The 18,815-nt window shown below is 30.5% G+C and overlaps 2 protein-coding genes across 3 annotated transcripts; both read right to left on the bottom strand.

Annotated features, from left to right (window-relative positions):
- Positions 3,075 to 4,549, bottom strand: LOC109360053 (transcription factor bHLH75-like). Its single transcript, XM_019604795.1, has 6 exons — positions 4,236 to 4,549; positions 4,004 to 4,102; positions 3,828 to 3,893; positions 3,660 to 3,728; positions 3,496 to 3,579; positions 3,075 to 3,355 (listed from the first exon to the last, which is right to left on the bottom strand). Exons 1-6 carry the CDS (start codon positions 4,422 to 4,424, stop codon positions 3,257 to 3,259), a joined length of 606 nt encoding a protein of 201 aa, XP_019460340.1. The 5' UTR covers positions 4,425 to 4,549; the 3' UTR covers positions 3,075 to 3,256.
- On the bottom strand, positions 7,940 to 15,689 carry LOC109359256 (putative membrane-bound O-acyltransferase C24H6.01c). Of its 2 annotated transcripts, XM_019603848.1 has the most exons (20): positions 15,651 to 15,689; positions 15,398 to 15,606; positions 15,236 to 15,294; positions 14,612 to 14,793; positions 14,466 to 14,514; positions 14,090 to 14,193; positions 13,938 to 14,002; positions 13,518 to 13,588; positions 12,857 to 12,916; positions 12,594 to 12,707; positions 11,808 to 11,932; positions 11,668 to 11,719; positions 10,626 to 10,688; positions 10,423 to 10,532; positions 10,249 to 10,341; positions 10,063 to 10,144; positions 9,250 to 9,327; positions 8,547 to 8,622; positions 8,423 to 8,472; positions 7,940 to 8,336 (listed from the first exon to the last, which is right to left on the bottom strand). In XM_019603848.1, the coding sequence occupies exons 2-20, from the start codon at positions 15,537 to 15,539 to the stop codon at positions 8,289 to 8,291; spliced, it is 1,623 nt and encodes a 540-aa protein (XP_019459393.1). In that variant the 5' UTR covers positions 15,540 to 15,606; positions 15,651 to 15,689; the 3' UTR covers positions 7,940 to 8,288. The 2 variants fall into 2 exon arrangements, with proteins under 2 accessions (XP_019459393.1, XP_019459394.1); XM_019603849.1 differs by lacking the exon at positions 15,651 to 15,689 and having other exon boundaries at positions 14,612 to 14,783; positions 15,398 to 15,514.

Raw genomic sequence — 18,815 nt, 5'->3', positions numbered from 1 at the left:
TGCTCAGAGTAGTGGTTCAAACATAGGGTATTTGGGGTAAGTTTTCCTAATTATTCCATATTTGAATCCAGCGACGATCCTTATGTGGCCAGTCATAATCAGTTTTGCCACATAAGTCAATTTTGTGAAGTTTTTCACAATTCACTAGATCTTATGGAATTGGTTGACCAAAATTAGATTGCCTCATAACCATATCAATAGCATGTCATTCCACAATTACGAAACAAATTACTGACACACGTGATTGGCTTATCTCCAAAAGATTTGATAGGAAATGCAATTGGTCATATGGCATCCACGCAAACTGATAACAATGTTAATAAAAAAACTAAAACAAACGTAAATATAAAAGCAGAATGCATATATAAAAATGGAATGCATATATAAACATAAATGTAGAGACATCATAAAATATTTATAAAACAAAATGAAAGAGAAAAAAATAGAAATGTAATTATAGAGACATAATAAAATATACAAATGTAAATATGGAGACATTGCAAATAGATATTGTTAATTAAACATTTAAATATAATAATAAAATAAATAAATACCTTGTGACTAATGGAAAATAAATACCTTTTGAATGTGGATTTTTAGTGTGAAGAAAATATTTTTAAAAAGTGAATGTGGATTTTTAGTGTGAAGAAAATATTTTTAAAAAGTGAATGTGAAATGGTAAGTGTAAAGAGTGTTAACGGAAGTGTGAAAAAAAGGCATTTAGTGGAATAGCCAAAGAAAACGGCAACCAAGTAGCCGATTTTTGTTAGAACATCAAGCATCATTTGGGTTGCCGATTTTCTTTTGAAAATGAAGAAAAAATGTGAACGAATCTCGCAGGTTACTTTCTGGAGTTCATTTATTTTGCCTTCACGTTACTTTCTCTGCATTTTTGAATTAGTCAAAGAATCTCTGCAAAACTACTTTGAATCAGTGGAGGAATATGTGCACTTTAAATTTCATTGAATCACTTTTAATGGCTAACTAAAATATATTACTTTAGTAAATAAATATTAAATTACACTACAACAATAATTTTAAAGTCAAACTATACTAACATAACATAGTAAATTTGCCACTAAAGCAGTAATAGTTTGAGAGAAAGAGAGAAGCATGAATGGAAATTGCATATATGATATATCAATCAGGGAAAAGCCAGCAAGAGCAGTCAAATTTGCTTGTGACCCATAAACTGCAACAATAAACCCCCAAATTTAAATTCCCAACTTTGACATCCCAAATAATAATAATTATAAGGATAACAGCATATTGTTACGTTAAAAAACATTAATATCTTACAATACCTACACCAAATAAATAATAATAATAATAATAATACAGAAAATTGCTGTACAGAAAACACTAACTACTGTACAGAAAATTGCAACTTGGAAGTACCCTTTGCCCCTTTGAGAAGGAAGAATAGCGCAGAGGCGCTTGCATTGACCATGACAACTGATCGGAATACCGGAGGGAAGGGGAAACGGAAAAGATGGAGAATGGCGGTGAGTTGAAACGATGTCGTGTTGAGGAATAATAGGGAAGGCATTAGGCATGGTCTCGTAGTTAGAGCAAGGAAGTGAAAATGGGTGCAACATTCTATGGGAGCACAAGATTGTGGTTGCTGACGTTACAACCCATGCAACTACTACTTTCAAACTGTTTTGCTGCTCAATGTTCCTTCCTTAACTACATTTGTATTTTTAGTTAGTAAGCACGAGATTTGAGAATATCATACATTTTTCATATGGTTACGTAATTTATGAGGATCCCAAATGCTTAGAACTTAGATTATGTATATAATTATTTTTTGAAAACCTCCTTTAGTCAATGTAATCTCAACAAGGAAATTATAACAAAAGTCTCTTTGCATAGTTGCTCAAAAGGTTTTTTTTCTTATATTTTGAAACCAGACATGTGGATCCGGAAGAATAGTATTGAAAATGAGATTCAGTGTTAAAAGATAATGCAGATATATATATAAATTTGGCAGTTGATGATAAAGCAGATGGTTTTGTCACCCCACCCTCCAACTCCAGATCCTCCAATGCATTTTCTTGCTTGTTGTTTCGCCTGAAGTGTCTCTATTTAATTTATTATATATCATATTATTTACTAGGAGGTTGGTCCACCCCAATTTGATCAACAATACAATGTATTTGCCCTTTAATACTTAGGCTTTATCCACAAGAGTTCGATTCTTGTGTACCGATATTTGTTGAAAAATACAACAACGAACGAAAGAGATTAGTTCTTTACCTAAAAATGATGAGAGATCTCCTTGGTAGTACCCAAAAAAGGAGTTGAGATCCTCTCCGTTAATGGAGAGACAAGTGCGTCAAAAAGTAGAAAAACACAATCTCCAATGACACATTTACTTTCTAATTACAATGAAATGACACTATTACCATTAAAAATAAACTACACTATTAATGGAGAAGATATTTGTTACAAAAAAAAGGGCAGTGAAAACTATCAACCCAATAGTGATTTAAAGAATTCACATATTGCCTGAAAATTTGATAGTTAAACTCAAGTTACACTGAGTATGAAAGGAAAGTGTGCAATTTTTAATTTCATGGACCCGAATGATCAACACCGACAGTGAACAGATTGGACCTTTCAGTTTCACTAGTTATAAAACTCAAATATAGTCAATGTCATTTTAATGTGCACGAGAGGGGTTCATCTATGATTCTTTTTCAGGAACTTGGACTCTTGTGTCTGCCTTAACTCATATTTGGACAGAAGTTCATTAAATTCTAAGTCAGTAACTGTCATTCCACCAGATTTTTGCCAAACAAGGAAGCTGTGCTTGCCAATAATTTGCCAACTTTTTAAACATCAATCAATGAATTGAAAATTAAAATTTCATTCTTATCAGATTTTGCATGTCAAATTCACAATATTACATATTAGATTCATGTTAAAGAAATTCTAACAATTACTATAAAAATGGTGAACCTTATACCTGAATGAACTGGTACCTATACAGCATATTTGGTAATAATGAATAATCCAGGACTTCAAGATATTGATTATGGAGTAGTAAATTAAATTAAATTAAATGAAGATAAACATGATAAATTATTGGGTAATCAGCCAAACTCTTATAATGCTTTCTTCATTTAGTAGTAGTAATACATATTGCATATACATAGTTTCACTTTCCATTTATCTATGTATTTTATATGTATGAAAGGAAGCATATATGGATTTAACATGATATATGAAGGGCAACAGAAACAAAGACTTGTCAATAAAGTGGCCATGTTGGGTTGAAATAGCAGAACCCACCATAACCTTCTCCTGCTATAGTTTCCATCTCTTGGATTTCATGTGTACTAGCATTTCTCTGCAAGACACAAGTGACAAGCCACTGAAAATGTTGATGCCTTAAGTTTAAATGGATCATTCTATGAAAATGATGGGATCTTTCTATTTTCTTGAGGAGGAAACAATATGAAGATAGAAAAACATGAGAGTAAAGGGTACCTGCTGCATGGTTTTTGTAGCACCCATATCTGAAGTGTTGAAATCAAAATACATGCTTGCTGCTGAAAGCTTCATGGATAGAAACTGAGATAGAAGAGAAAACTTTGATGCTCAATATTTTAAATAGCAAAAATAAGAAATTGTTGTTAGGACCATAACCTAACCTCAATTTGCTGCTGTAGTGAATGAATATAATTTATTATCACATCTAACATAACTGCCATTCCCATTGCCTGCAAATTCATATGAATTGCAACAAATTATGGCCACAAAAGTACACACTAAAAAAAGATTTCATGGTAGAAAGGAATCAAAGTATAATTCTGATAAACCTTATAGCACCCTGGAACCAGGTCCTGCAAGTGTCTCAGCTTCTCATTGATTTTCTCTCTTCTCACCTAGCATCAAGCAAAAAAATAACTTTCAAGGGTTGTCTACAATATATTTTGTGGCACAATCCAATTAGAACAAGAATAAAATGAAGAAGAAAAAAGACTAAAAATCTTACTCTTTCTGCTAAACTGTGGCTATCAGCTGCTTGGCCTCGTTTTGCTCTTACATGAATAACTTCATTATTGTTTCTCTTCCTTTTGTTTCCAACGAGATTCTGAAAATTGCAAACAAAACAGAAGAAACTCAAAACTTATGTTATCTTATATTCTTTCAAACCAAATTTTAAAACCCATAAACTTCAAAAGCAAAAATAAGTTTCTTGGGTGAACACTTTTCTAAGTCTAAACCTTGTTCTTTTCAGCACAACTAGTTGCAGTATATGGAGGAGAAGAATCCCCTAAGCTTTCTGATACAACCATAGTCTCTAGTTCTTCGTGACCATATCTGAAGGTTGATGAAGGAATCAGTGGCACATGATTTGGTTGATTTTCAGATTGAGTAAAGGTCTGCAAAAAGTTGTCACTTGATAAAGGCATGATGAGTCCTTGATTGGTTAAGGTGTAATTCTCCACCTTCTATGATTCATAGTTTTGATGTCTTTTCTGAGAGAAAAGAAAGGATCATTCTGTTTATAACTCTTTCCCTTTTTTGCATTATATATATCGTCTTTCTTGATGAATAATACTAGCGACACAGGTTAATTTGAAAAATTAAATTCTAAAAACTAGAATAATATAATACAAATACTAGTCATATTAGTATATATTCACTAAAATCAGTGGTCGGTACCTTTAAATAAACAAAAAAATCTATAAGTCAGATACATGGAATGCAGTTAGGGACTTAAAGGTGCCTACACTTAGGATTATTGGACATATACACGAGGGTGTGATATCATATCACTAACTAGTTAGTCTAGTTGTATAATATTTTACTAAATCCCTAAAAAAATCAAAAGATGGAAATTTTGATTTTTGTGAATGATACTTGTTAGGATGAACAATCATGAATCCCAAAATATTAGATCCTTATATATGGGGTGATATAATACTTTTAATAATACCAAAAAAACACATGTCATATCATTCTCTGTTTTTAAAAGAAAAGTAATTATAAAATAAAGGAAGTGATGAAACATAACACTACTATATGAGTTCCATTATTTGAACTCAGAATTTGACATTTCTTTCCAACTTATGAAGTTATTTCATTCTCACACTTACTTTTTATATTCCTTATAGAAACAACTCTACTTTCTTCAAATTTCAAAGGAAAATCATATATGATGTCCAAAAACTATGTATTATTGATCTATTGTAGGACGGTAAAATTGTCAATAATCCAAAATTTATCCAAATTCATTCAAAATAAATTCATCTGTTAGAACTAATGGATTTAAATGGATATAATCCAATGGATAGTATTGATAATGGATGGATTCAAATCCATCCATTATATCCAATGGATATTCATGGGTATATCCATTTGGATGGATACCCAATCCATCCAAAAAAATTAAATTAAAAACATTTTCCCCCCAATTAATTCAGTGTTAATATAAAAAATTTCTCTCACCTTTCTGAGAACAATCCCACACACATTATAAAAGTTGAAAATTACAATTGTGATTTTAAAAAGTGCTTATCAAAAAATTATAAACAATTTAAGTCTTAGTGATTTACCCCCAACATCTTAATGCAAAGTATAAATATATCATGTTGGTTATTGACTAATATGATAATATAATAACAAAATGAAATATTTCAGGATGACGGATTGTTGGATACAACTTGTGGAAGTCTCAATTATTAAGGGTGTAAGCAGTTCTGGTTTAAACCGTGAAACTGATGAAACCGAACTGAACTGAACCATAAAATGCGGTTTGGTTCGATTCTGCGATTTGATTCAGTTTTTTTATTTGGAATCACTTAAGTTTGGTTTGGTTCACGATCTTGTAAATTTTGGAATCATTAGAACCGAACCGCATAGTAAAAAGTAATTTTATTTTATATTTGGATGGTTAAGCTTTAAATTTTAAGAGATAAAATATGATTAAGAATTTAGGATTATTAATACATATAGGCTATAAGTAAGAGGCAAATAGAAAATATAAATTAGTAAACCAACCTAAATATCTATCATCTCTATTATCCATTGAGAAGATAAACTGTTGGACTAAAGAATTGGTACCAAGTTTGTCATTCTTAAATTTTGTTTGACATTGTCGAAGATTTTGTGGACTAAAATTTCAAGTTTGTAGTGCGTTAAGATGTTGAATTATTATTGTTTTACTAGAAAGAGTATTAAATACTTTATTATTGATGTGTTTAGTATTCATTTAGTTGATTCTATAATTTGCAAATTTTGTTCAACTATTTCATAAAAAATTTTCTTTAAATAAGTTGAAAAACCGTGGAACCGAACCGAAGCATAAATAAAAGGTTCGGTTCCTAAATAAAATTTGCGGTTAATCGAGTAGAACCGAACTATATCTTTGTGTTCGGTTCGGTCACTAAATTGCGTCAAAAATCGAACCAAACTTTTACACTCGTACCAATTATGTTGCAACAAGAGATTCTTGCCAATAAGAATGCTTATAAAAAACTTCACAAATTCACATTTTTAAAAGTGCTTATCAAAAAAGCACTTTTTAAAAGTGTTTGTTAAGAAAATTATTTTTTTAAAATTGATATTTAAAAATGCTTTATTAAATAATAATTTTTAAAAGACTTTTTCTTCTTCAAATTGTTTTATTAAAAATGTTTTGTTCAAATTAAAAAAAGTGGGTTGGATATCCATCCATCCAATCCATTAAAATGAATACATGGATAGAATGGATGGATTGGGATCCATTGGATATGGATGAATTGGATAATTTAAAAAATGTGATGTAATGAATTTATATGGATTGATGGATAGTTTTCTATCCATATCCAAATCCATCCAAACTCATCCAATTGTCACCCCTAATCTATTCTATTGTATATTTTTTAGTGGATCTACAAGATGATTTAAGATGACTGAATACAGATACATTTAAAGGCCTTGTCTTTGACAAATTTATTTCTCAGACATGATATTGCTAATGATGTTTAGAATGTTATTGCCAATGCTAACTTTGCTATTTACATGATTAATTCTGAAAATATGATAATCTGATTTCCAAGGCTGTGTAGGTTCCTTCACATTTTGTGTTGTCGGGTCTACGTTCTATTCATGATAATGAGCTAATCACATGATTGTCCAATATATAGTGTATTCTTTCAATAAGTTCTAGTGTGGAGGGTCCAACATACTTTCATAATGACCACAAGTACATCCCCCACCCTTCCATAGTGTTTAAGAAATTGTGATTAACCATACTGAAGTTATACATGTTCAAGTGCTAAACAAGTAATTTCAATTTGTGAGGTACTAAAGTGACCAGTTTCATATTTTTCGAGAACCAAAATGGTTATTTACTCTAAAAAAGATTGTAGACTTAAATTGGTAGAGGAGCATGCATGTCTTCCAGAAAGGAAGGAGTGATTGTCCAAATTTTCAGTATGTGTTGATAATACACAATTGAATACACTCCTAGTAGCCCCATCTAGTTTGACAGTGATTTTTGTATTACTTTTTGACTCAAAATGGAAGCACTCTTTAGTTCATGCAGTTATAGTAGATAAGGTTATTTTAAAGTGTCTAAAATGATCAAATAAGGGGTATTTACTGATTTTAATATAATACATAATAGATTAAAATCACAATATGCTTATTATCCACACACAATTAGAATATCCTTTGGATTAAATAAAAATAAACTCAATAGCTTTTCATAGTTAAAAATATAGCATTCCATTGAGTTTGAATGTGTATGAGAACTATCACGTGCTTTTATGATATCTTAATAACCGAAGTTTAGTTTGAATGCATTGTCTATGTTAACTTTTTGCATCGTCCACCAAGCACAGATAATCAGGAGTGTGATTTTTGAGATAATTATGGTGAAATTCAAATATTTTAATGACATGATAATACATATTTGGATGTGACAATGTATTAAAATTAAATTCATAACATAATATCATCAATCAGAAAGGCATGATGCTCAAAATGTTTGAGCACTTATCAATCTTCAAAAAATGAGAGACTCTGAATTTGATCATCTACACTCTCCTATGTTTCAACAGATTTAACTAATCACTTTTCTGTTAACTTCGATTTTCTAATCAGGATACAAATGTGAGGTTGCACAAAGGGCCTAAGGGCTCTCAATTTTGATGTACAGAAAACAGAGAAAAGAAAAACATGCCAAAAGGTTCAAGAACCAAACTTAATTATCTAAAATTTTAAACTTCTAGCAATATAATGGATTCGCACTTTTGCTTTAGCAAGTAATATGGGCAAAAATAATGGTCCTAAGTCCATGAATACCTTTGCTTTGCTTCATCTATGTGGAACATGAACTGCATATATCCATGTTGAATATTATATAAAAGATAAAAAGATAAGGAAGAAAGGAAACCCATTGAAAATCCTAAACATTTCATACCTTGGTTGCAAGATAGAATGTAATAAGCAAGCCACCAAGAACAGGAAACCCTATCAAATGGAATTTCCCAATTAAATTTACACTGTTTAACTGAAATGAAGTAAAAAAAATGATGTTGACAAACCTTCCTTGTTAATGAAAGAAGAAAGCAACCAATTAATGCCTCTTGGTCCAACTACAAAACCAACCAGATTTGCCACCTGCCCATAAAATTGCATAAGAATAATATCCTCACATGCTATTCAAATTATAAATTGACTATATTTTTGCTTCATAAATAACAACCAGAATGTAAAAAATTGAAAGAAAATGTAGTTGCTAAAGTAAAAATGTAACCTAAATAATCATTTTTCCTCATGTAGTTGGTTGAATTACTTCCACCTTGGCAAGACTTTTGCTTACATTTCTTTGTTCAAAATTCACTAAATGTTTTTCATCAGTGTATCATATCAGCTTAAACCCTAAAAATTTCCTTAAATTTCATTTTTAGTGTAATAACAAACACCGAGCGAAAGGAAGCCTCATAAACATTATTCACAAACAGTTCACCTTTGTTGGATGTAGCATGTACAAAAAAATGCCCTTAACCTCCATCTTGGAAGGTGCTAAGAAATGGTTATTAGATTCTAATTTTATTTTACCAGGTAGTGAAAATATTTCAATGCATTAGAAAGGACGAAAGGGTAACCTGATCACACTATTTTATATATTCTTTTTAGGAATGATATCAAATCAAATGCACAAATCTAATGAGGATGTTGTAAAGAATAAATGAGAATTATAATATTCATATATGCTATAGGTTCTAAGTGCTTTCAAGGACAAACCATTAGACAAGTAATTGTAACTGCACCGGCAACAGCACTGAGTTCACGATATATGAATTCCCCAAAAGCACTTTTAGCCTGGCAACAAGAATTATGAATTTAGAAGATGAAGTGTGGACATCTAAGCAGGTTAAAACACAACAAGCTTATTTATCCAAAAGAGAAAGGGGGAGGGAAACCACGGAGGGTCATTCTGCACCATTTTATTATTTGACGAAACCCTATGCATTTGTTGGAGAAAATTGCATTTCAAGTACCATTACTATTATCAAAAGACAATTTATTGAAAGAGAATCTAATACTTGCAATTGTTGTTTATAATAACCTTAATTCGCTGTTCTCAAGGACAACCTAAATATGACATATATGATAGGAAAGTTGAAATCTCTGATTTTCAGTGACAAATATAGTTCCTATCCTTGAAGAATAAACAATCTCTTTTAATTATCACTCCATATGTCTCAACCACGAAATTCCCACAGGAGCTCTATATAGCCTTTATTTTTCTTGTCTATCAAACATTCTAACTAAATAAACACTTTTTAAGCTATTATTTTATCCCACCTCAACCCTCTGCACCCTAACTTTAAACTAATTTTATTTCAGAATACCATGAACTAATAAAGGCATATGATGCTCATGTTTGGTCCTGGTAGCCATCTACTAAAACATTTAATCATATATATACAGGACCAAATCTAAAAATCATACTGGAAATCACCACAGCAAGAAGAATATTTTAATACACAAAATGGTTTACACATTATAACAACTAAATCAACTGATGGGTAGAATGCACAGAATATATGTTACCTTAAATGTTTTAGATGCTGATTTTAAAACCATCTCTGGGATAAAGAATATGCATGTCAACCATGCCCATGAAAGAAGCTTCCTGAGAGATCATGAGAATGACTAAGCATGGAAGAAATTAAGCATAAAGAATGTGACACCTTTTTCCATTAGAATGGGCAGAACTAACCAATAAAGGGAACATACCACTCTAAATCATGCCAGATGGCAACAAATGTAAATATAACCCATACATTCAGTAGCTTTTTCTGAGATCCGCCAAGAGGAATGTACATATACCTGAATTTCTAGCCAATCAAATTTATTTAGTCATTATCTGGGAAAATGAAATGCAAAATCAACTTAAGTAATTCATTTTACCTCACAAGCCACTTGTTAAAGGAAGCATGCCAATTTTTCCAAAAGCCTTCTAAACTGTGGCAATTATTAATACACTTTGGCATATTTTCTGGAGCCTCAATGCCATTTATCTACAATACATTATTTCAAAGCAATGACTTTATACAAATACCTACTTGGACATTGATGTTAGATGCTTAAAGGTTAGACAGCAAGTAACATACCAGTGACCAGAAACGGAAAAAGCGCCAGAGCAGTAGAAATTTTAGCCACATGAAGTTTAGGACCTGAAATAAGTAAATAGATAACAGTATGACAAAGCACTATGCTGAACTAGTTTAGAAAACTAAACCTTCAAGATATCACACCTAAGCATCAAGAAAGTGAACACCAAGCACATATGAAGGGAATAGGTCTGCACATTTCTGTGTGATTTGAGACAGAGCAAGAGGGATACTGATTCTCTTATTCATTTTCTAAATGTGCAAGGATTCATGTAGCAATTAAAAAAAGAATTAATTCTGCCACCATAAGATATATATCATTACATTTACATCCACTAGCAGCTTCAACAATTATAAACAGATAATATATTCACCAGACCCTAAGCCTTAAATAAAAATATGGTCACCAATGGCTAAAAATCAAATAAACATAACTAAACCAAAAAAGTCTCCTTCGATTCGATGATATTAATACCTTCTAACAGTAATCTAATCTGTCCCACACCACAATCACAGTCAGTGAGTGCATGAAGAAAACAAAGTGAATCAAATGTCATATCTAACCAGTTAGAGTAATTTGATGAAGGCAAAGTCAAACCAAACTCATTACAAGTACACAAACATAACTCTGCTAGGTTAACAGATTGAACTTGCCAAGGGAGTTAATCAAGGATTTGATGTCGTCCTTTTCCTTTCAGATACCTCAAGGTAGTAGTAACTAGTAAATGCTAATTCACAGTTGGGTCCTATGATAGGTTATGTAAAATACCCTGTTTGTAAAAGATAAATTTCTTTTTCGAAATTGGAAAATATGTAACTGAACCTTTTATGCTCTTCATTCCATATTATTGAGATTAGGTAAAGTTTTACGTTGTCTATCATGCTCTCCATTACTATATAAAAACTAATATAATAGCATCAGTTTCACAAATTAGGTCAAGCATGTTCAGAACTAATTCAAATATAATGGAAATTCTTGATTTATATCATAGATACTGCCTTATGCAAAACTAGCTTAGTAATATAAAAGAATTTCTCTTACCCCATATCCAATAATGAACACGTCCAGAGGAGACAATTGCTTCCACAAACCACTAATAGGTGAAGAAATCATTTCAGCCACCAAAGAATAAATTAGAAACTAAATAGAAAGAGTATTTTCCTCAGTACTAAGGAACTTACCTAATAGCAAAGGCATTATAATAGAATACATGTGTTATTAATTCCATGAGGAGAAGACACAATACCCAACGAAAACCATAGCGCATCACATTTCTAACTGAATAAGTATTCTGGGGAACATCAAGCTGCAAAAGCATTGGAACTAATAAAATAAAACATAAACTCTAACAACCATTTAAAAACCCTTGGCAGCAATTAATAACACAAGAAACATTAAGGAAAGGAGCATATGTGGCTATGGTTCAACTTCAACAGTTTGATTGTAGTATAAAAAATTCATGTTTTGATTACATTTACATTTTACGATTGCTACACAATGTATTAAATTTCCTGACAGCAATAACAATCTTTTGGTTACTGTAACAAGTGCAACAAAGTTCTTAATTCTTAATATCAAAGAAAATTTATAGCCCCCAACAGTTCATGCATTCTCAGAATCATATACTGGAAATCATTTGGACACACTTTTAGAATTCCCCAATAAAATAACAATTTTGAACATAAAATGTAATAAAATAGATAAATCTTGAACATAAAGTAACATCCCTAGTTCAAACAAACATCAAAATAGAGTGGCAAAAAGAGGATGCGAAGCAAACAAAATGACAACAGCCTTAGTTTTCTTTCCCAATTGGAACAAATAATTAAGTCCATACACTTCTACTTTGGAAAATAACAAGATTAGGTTTCACTGCACCAATGGAGGTGTCACAAAGAACATAACTGTATCAAACGTAACAAAAGTCACGAATCAAAGCTTTACAAGAAAGAAACTTGGTCACAGACCTGTGAGGCAAAAGCATTGAAGCTCAGCACTGGACCAGCAATGTAAAGCGGTGCATACACCAAATAACAAAGGTATGTGGTATATCTGAACTTGTCACTCTCCAGACTTCTCTCCTGGCGATGTAATTAATGAACTAGTTAAAACATGTCCACATGCTGAACAATAATTATTTAAAAGTATATTTAAACCAAATGCATAATGCATAGTTCAGCAACTAAAATAAATTTCACCACATGCTTGATTCACTAGAAGTTATTCTAACCTGTAAAATTTGATAGCAAGTTTTTCCAGATTTACAAATATGACAACGTTGATAATGTTTCTGCAACCACCAAAGCATAATCACATCAATAGCGAAACACTTACTTCTAAAAATAAAGATTCCCAGAGGAAATTAAATCAATAGGTTAGCAACACATGACAAATTGTGTAGTTGATATTGATACTGCAAGCAGGTATGTCTCAAGCAACGCAATGACACATAAACTTCAGTCCTGACTTTTAGAAACACAAGGAGTAGCTTATAAATTCATAACAGGTAATCAAGTTAACGTAACAAGGTTGTTCCTAAACCACAATGAGAACTTTAGAAACACAGAAAATAGTAACCTAATAAAACAAGTCAGATAATTTTATGCAATTGTTAACAGAAGCGCTGAAGCCAACATTATCTAAATGTTAGAAAAATATAATCTTCATTCTGCATTATGATCACAAAATAGTATACCTTTGACACTTTGAGGCAATAGCAAAAGCTACTTTAGTAATAAAGTTTCAGTAGGTATATGTCGCCCCAGCATTAGTAAATTGCCATCACAACAACCTTAGTCATTTGAGAGAGAGAATGTAGAGGAGAGAGTGTTTTAGGTATCTAGAAACATATATTCAAGAAAAAACAAGTAATGTTCAAAAGAAATTAATACCTCATGATCAAAACGGGAATCTTGATTTGTCCAATGATAATCAAACCCAAAGCTTATCATGCGCAAGACAACTGCCATAGATAATGAAACTTAATAAAAAAACATAAACCAAGTATTTGTTACTGTAACTCAGACAAGGGTATGTAAATGAGAATACAAAGACATGCACATATAACTTATAAAATGAACAATACAGACAGAGTTTTTAAAATTTTAAGATAACTAAACTAAATATCATGTAGATTGAAAGTAACAGGGTTAGTAGAACTTCAGATGTGTGCTGGTAATGGATGAGAAGCAGTTCCATCTTCATGATGTTTAAAAAACAAAAAATGCAAAGGCATCTGAGAGAACCATATCTACATGGATAATTCTGACTTAAGATATTATGCGAACTAAAAACATAATGAAAAAGAATACCAAAGTTAAAACATATGTGCCACCTAAAGCTGCCCCGGTAATTGTCCAAAATCGCCCATCGTTCACTGCAATGCAAATGTATCATCTTAAGTTGAAATAGAATTACTAATTGCATACAGTGTATTAACGTGATCAATCTTACACATCTTTACCTAAATACAGTGAATGGATATCCTTCATAAATGCGATTGCAGAGAAGAAAAAATATGTTGTAACTCCAAATTAAAGGTGGAAAGTAATTTTTACGCGCAAATATCTGCAGAAAATTACACATATGTCTTTCCATTATTAGAAACTCTAGGGATATCAATTCCATGAATAATTCATGAAACCACGCATATAAGTCGTTAGGTCTCTACACATGAAATAGCACTAAAAAATAAAGCAGCATGTGTAGAAACCTTTTCAAAGACTAAAACTAAAGTTGTTATGACAAATGAAAAATTGAAGTTAACAATTACAAAATAAAAATTTGAAATTTTTAACTAAAAGCACAATAACACTTATTCAACTCTTCACTACACTCACCTTTACCAGAAAATAATTAACTGTAGCTATTGATAGGATAAATATGACACTACAAAGAAACAAACACAAAGTTAAAGACATAATAAGGTAAAAATACCAACAATGAAAAAAATAGTAAGTGTTCAAAACATAAAAAAGAACTGTACCATGCTCCATGCAGATATAACAGGTAGGCCAAAGAAAATAAAAGCCAGACAATGGACATTCCCCTCACTTTCAAATTAAAAAAAGCTCTCATCAAGTTTGCCAGCAGAGTGAAAATTCCAAAGACAAGAGTAAGAACAGGTAAATTTCCTCGAAAATTCCTCCACTGAGAATCTGACATATCCTTTATAGAAAACAGAACAGGGAGTGCATTTGATTAGAAAAATAAAAATACATGAGCATCATAGCTGAGCTGATGAACAATGGTCACATTGATTGAAATAAATGAGAGGAATACAATATATGCAATAATATCTACCTTCTCCTATCCAGCAAATATAAGAAATTGCTTAAGCAGCAAAGCAGATATACAGTTAATTATAAAATAAAGTATGTAAAACAAAATATTTGTAGCATTGATTTTTCTTTACAGCCACTAGATTTTTTCTGATATTAAATTGATTTCCACAATTGTCAGAAGAGGATTCAACTTAGAAACATTGATTATTGCACTTGCATGATGTCATAAAATTTTACATGTGTTAGATTACTCTAAAAGACCATTGGGTTCATTAGATAATGACAAAACTGTTAAAGAACATAAGATAGATAGAGAGATCATATACATTGAGGTGATTGGGTATGAGCCATCCTTGGCGCAAACCATAAAGTTGGCTGTAATGATCTATGAAAATCAAAACAATAAAAGCACAATGAGATGATAACATAAAACACAACAAAAAGAAACAAACTTTGGTGTGAAACAAGTGATATATATATTTATATACCACGAGAAAGTTGAAGGGAACGGGCGATGAAGATGATATAGAACACAATTGCATATGCAACAAGAAAAAACAACTCTTTTTGCTTCCACTGTTCAATCTTGCTTCTATTGAGGTTGTCCTTGTTCATAGCTAATGTACCCATATGGTTTTCTGAGAATTGGTGCCAGATTGAAGAGAGTTGAGAATTGAATTGAAGGGATCAAAAGGGTGAAAAGAAAGAATGTGTTTTGGGATTTCCCCTGTTTGGACGTGGAAAATTGAGACCTAGCCCTGTTTTGAGTGGGAAATGAATGATGATATATACTAGCTAATGTTAATGATTTTGCAATTTACAATCAACCCTTCTAACTGAGTTTTGCCTATAAAATAGGAAAAAGGGAGTACATTTAGTGATGTGTTCATCTTTTTAAGCATTTAGTGACTCAATATTTCTGTCCAGTATACTTTTATTTGCTAATTTTAGAGGGAGAAAATTCATTTTAGATGATTCAATCTCTAAGTACTAAAACAAAATTAAAACTCTATCTGAGCATATATTTGATTAAGTCTAGTTGAGCTGTACCATTGGGACGGGTCAATACTAATAACAATACGTTTGGTTTTATTAAATCCATATATATTAAAAATTATATGGTTTTTACAATTACATACTATAAAATAGATTAATTTCTTACACATAAAAGTCATAAGTATCCACCACGGTGAAGTAATAAGAGATCAAATCACAAATAGAAATACAAATACATATATAGGGATCCACTTGCTCCTAAGTTTTTCAAACTTACTCTTTATCATAGCAATCAATTGTAAGAAAATTCAATGGTTTGAATTAGTGATTAAATCTAAGTCATTAGATATCCATAAAAGTGATAATTAGAATGAGGACTAAGTTTTAAAAACTTACTCTTAAAGTAAGTAGATTTCACTCATTCATATATATATATATATAAAAAAAAAAGAGAAAATAAATTATTAAGGGGTGTTATAGCATAGGAAGGTCACTCTCTATTTATTTGATGGATACTTTATTTTTATTTTTATTCCATTTCATATTTAAAATATCTATTCAAGATATAATGAAATTTTTGAAAACTGCAATACAAACAGAATAGCATAAAAGTAGTTATAAAAACATAAACTGAAATCAGCTAAACTTTTGGCAAATACTACCCTATTATTTTTTTAAAGATTTAACATGTATATATTTTTTACATTTTCAGTAAATATCACTTTTCATATGTAAGCTACTATTTACTATTGACTTTTACATGATTCATGTTAGGCACGACAACCAGACGAAATGGACAGTGTAGTGTTTCCTGTATCCATATTCGCATTATCTACGAGTACCCACAAGGGTAACAGGTATCTGCAGGTACATGTAAGTTTTTTAGTTTCAATATATATTTATATATTTTATAATAACCAATACATATAAAATAATTATTACATGAATAATAAAATTTATATATATGTTAAATTTATTATATATATCAATCACTAAAATTCATTAGAAAATAATACAAAATTAGATAATATATAATTATAAAATAATAATAAAAATGTATATATATTATTTAATTAAAAAATAAATTTACAAAATAAGTGGGTACTTGCTCCCACTCATTACTATTTTTATGAGTACTAATACGCTGGTAGTTTTGTCATCCCCAATCACGCTATGATATATGGAGATATTGTAGAGGCATTAACATAATAGTTTATATGCTTGAGGAAAAACATTCATCATGTGAGTATTGGATTCAGCAAGCTCATCAGAATCGTTTCTAATAGAAAAAGGTGCATTGAACCTCCCTTTAAAATCAACTTCCTCCTCATTTGTCCACCAACAAAGCTATACTAATGGAACATACATATCTATGTCAAAAGAACTATATGATTCTTAGTATAAAAAATTGTATACAGTCAGTATATTATCCATCATTTATTTGGACGATTTCTTGTGAAAAGTCAATGATGATTGAAAATGAATGGTAAATGATATAATGCCAGTATTAAAAACTTTTACATTATTAATGCATATATTTTTTCTCATATCCTTATATTCTCAATCAATTAATTACTATCACATGCTGTAATATTATTAACTTAAAATTTAATTTAATATTTTTTTGATAAGTATTAGTCAAAATCATATTTGTGATAATGAGTTAGGAACAAGAAAGAGAAAGACTTATTCTAAAACATATACGATTTTTTAGAGATAACCAATAATATGTTGCAAACAAATTTAATTATTATTATTTTTTTGAAAAAAATGGAAAACACAAAAGTTATTCTCTTCCATTAATGATGCTCTCGAAGCATTGACCACGTCACCTAAAATCATTAGTGCAAAATATACATTTAACGCATCACTTAACGCAAAAGAGTCCATGTCTAAAAGTTTTAGACATGGACTCTTTTTATCAATTGATGTGAAAATTAAAAATGTTTAACTTTCAACATTGGTTAGATTTAAGGGTGTTACAGACCGGTCCAAAAATAAAACTGAAAATTGATCCAAACTAGATTGAAATTGTAAAAACCGAATGTGTTTAGATCATGTTGAACTTATTTTTTAAAGACCGATTGGTCTAGTCTGAACTTTGGTTTTATCTCTTGGATTCAAACCGAATCTAAATAATATATAAAATTTAAGTGTGTAATATATTTAAGTGTCTTCCAAACATAATCTTAAGTTTCAACTCCAAAAATACTATACTTTATTTGTTATATTTTATAACACATTTACATACATATATATACGTATGTGTATATATATACATGTTGTTATATTTTAAATCATATTGATTATATTTGATACATTTTTTAGAACTTAAATCAATCTCACAACCAAATGAAGAAGATTTAAGTATTTACTTTGATTATGTGCTTTATTATCAATTTTATTGTTGCAAAAATATTATTGTTATTAATCATCGGTGGAATACTCTAACTATTAGAATTACATTGTAGGTGCTCATATTGTTGTTGTTGATATCATGTTGTTTCTATGTCTTGTTGTTGTTGCCATTTTTTTATTTATTATTATTGTCTTACTATTTATTACTATTTTATGATGTTGTTTACTTATACTATTGTTGTAACATTTTAATGTTGTTGAACACTAATTTTATAGTTGCTTTATGCTTAATATTTAGTCATTTTTATGATTTTGAATGTAAGTGCAATTTCAATATTTTATAAAAAAACCGATCCAAACCAAACTGAAACCGCATATAATATTTGGATCAAATTGGATCGAACATCTTAATATAAACTAGACCGCATGTTAATTACAAGTTTGGGTCGAATCATTTTTTGCCTAAAAACTGATACAAATAGACCATAAACACCCCTAATAAATTTACTTGATGTCAAATAACATAAATGTTAGCTATTTCAATATATCTAA

Source organism: Lupinus angustifolius, chromosome LG11 (assembly GCF_001865875.1).
Source record: "Lupinus angustifolius cultivar Tanjil chromosome LG11, LupAngTanjil_v1.0, whole genome shotgun sequence".
NCBI classification, from domain to species: domain Eukaryota; kingdom Viridiplantae; phylum Streptophyta; class Magnoliopsida; order Fabales; family Fabaceae; genus Lupinus; species Lupinus angustifolius.
This window is presented reverse-complemented; position numbering and strand designations above follow the sequence as displayed.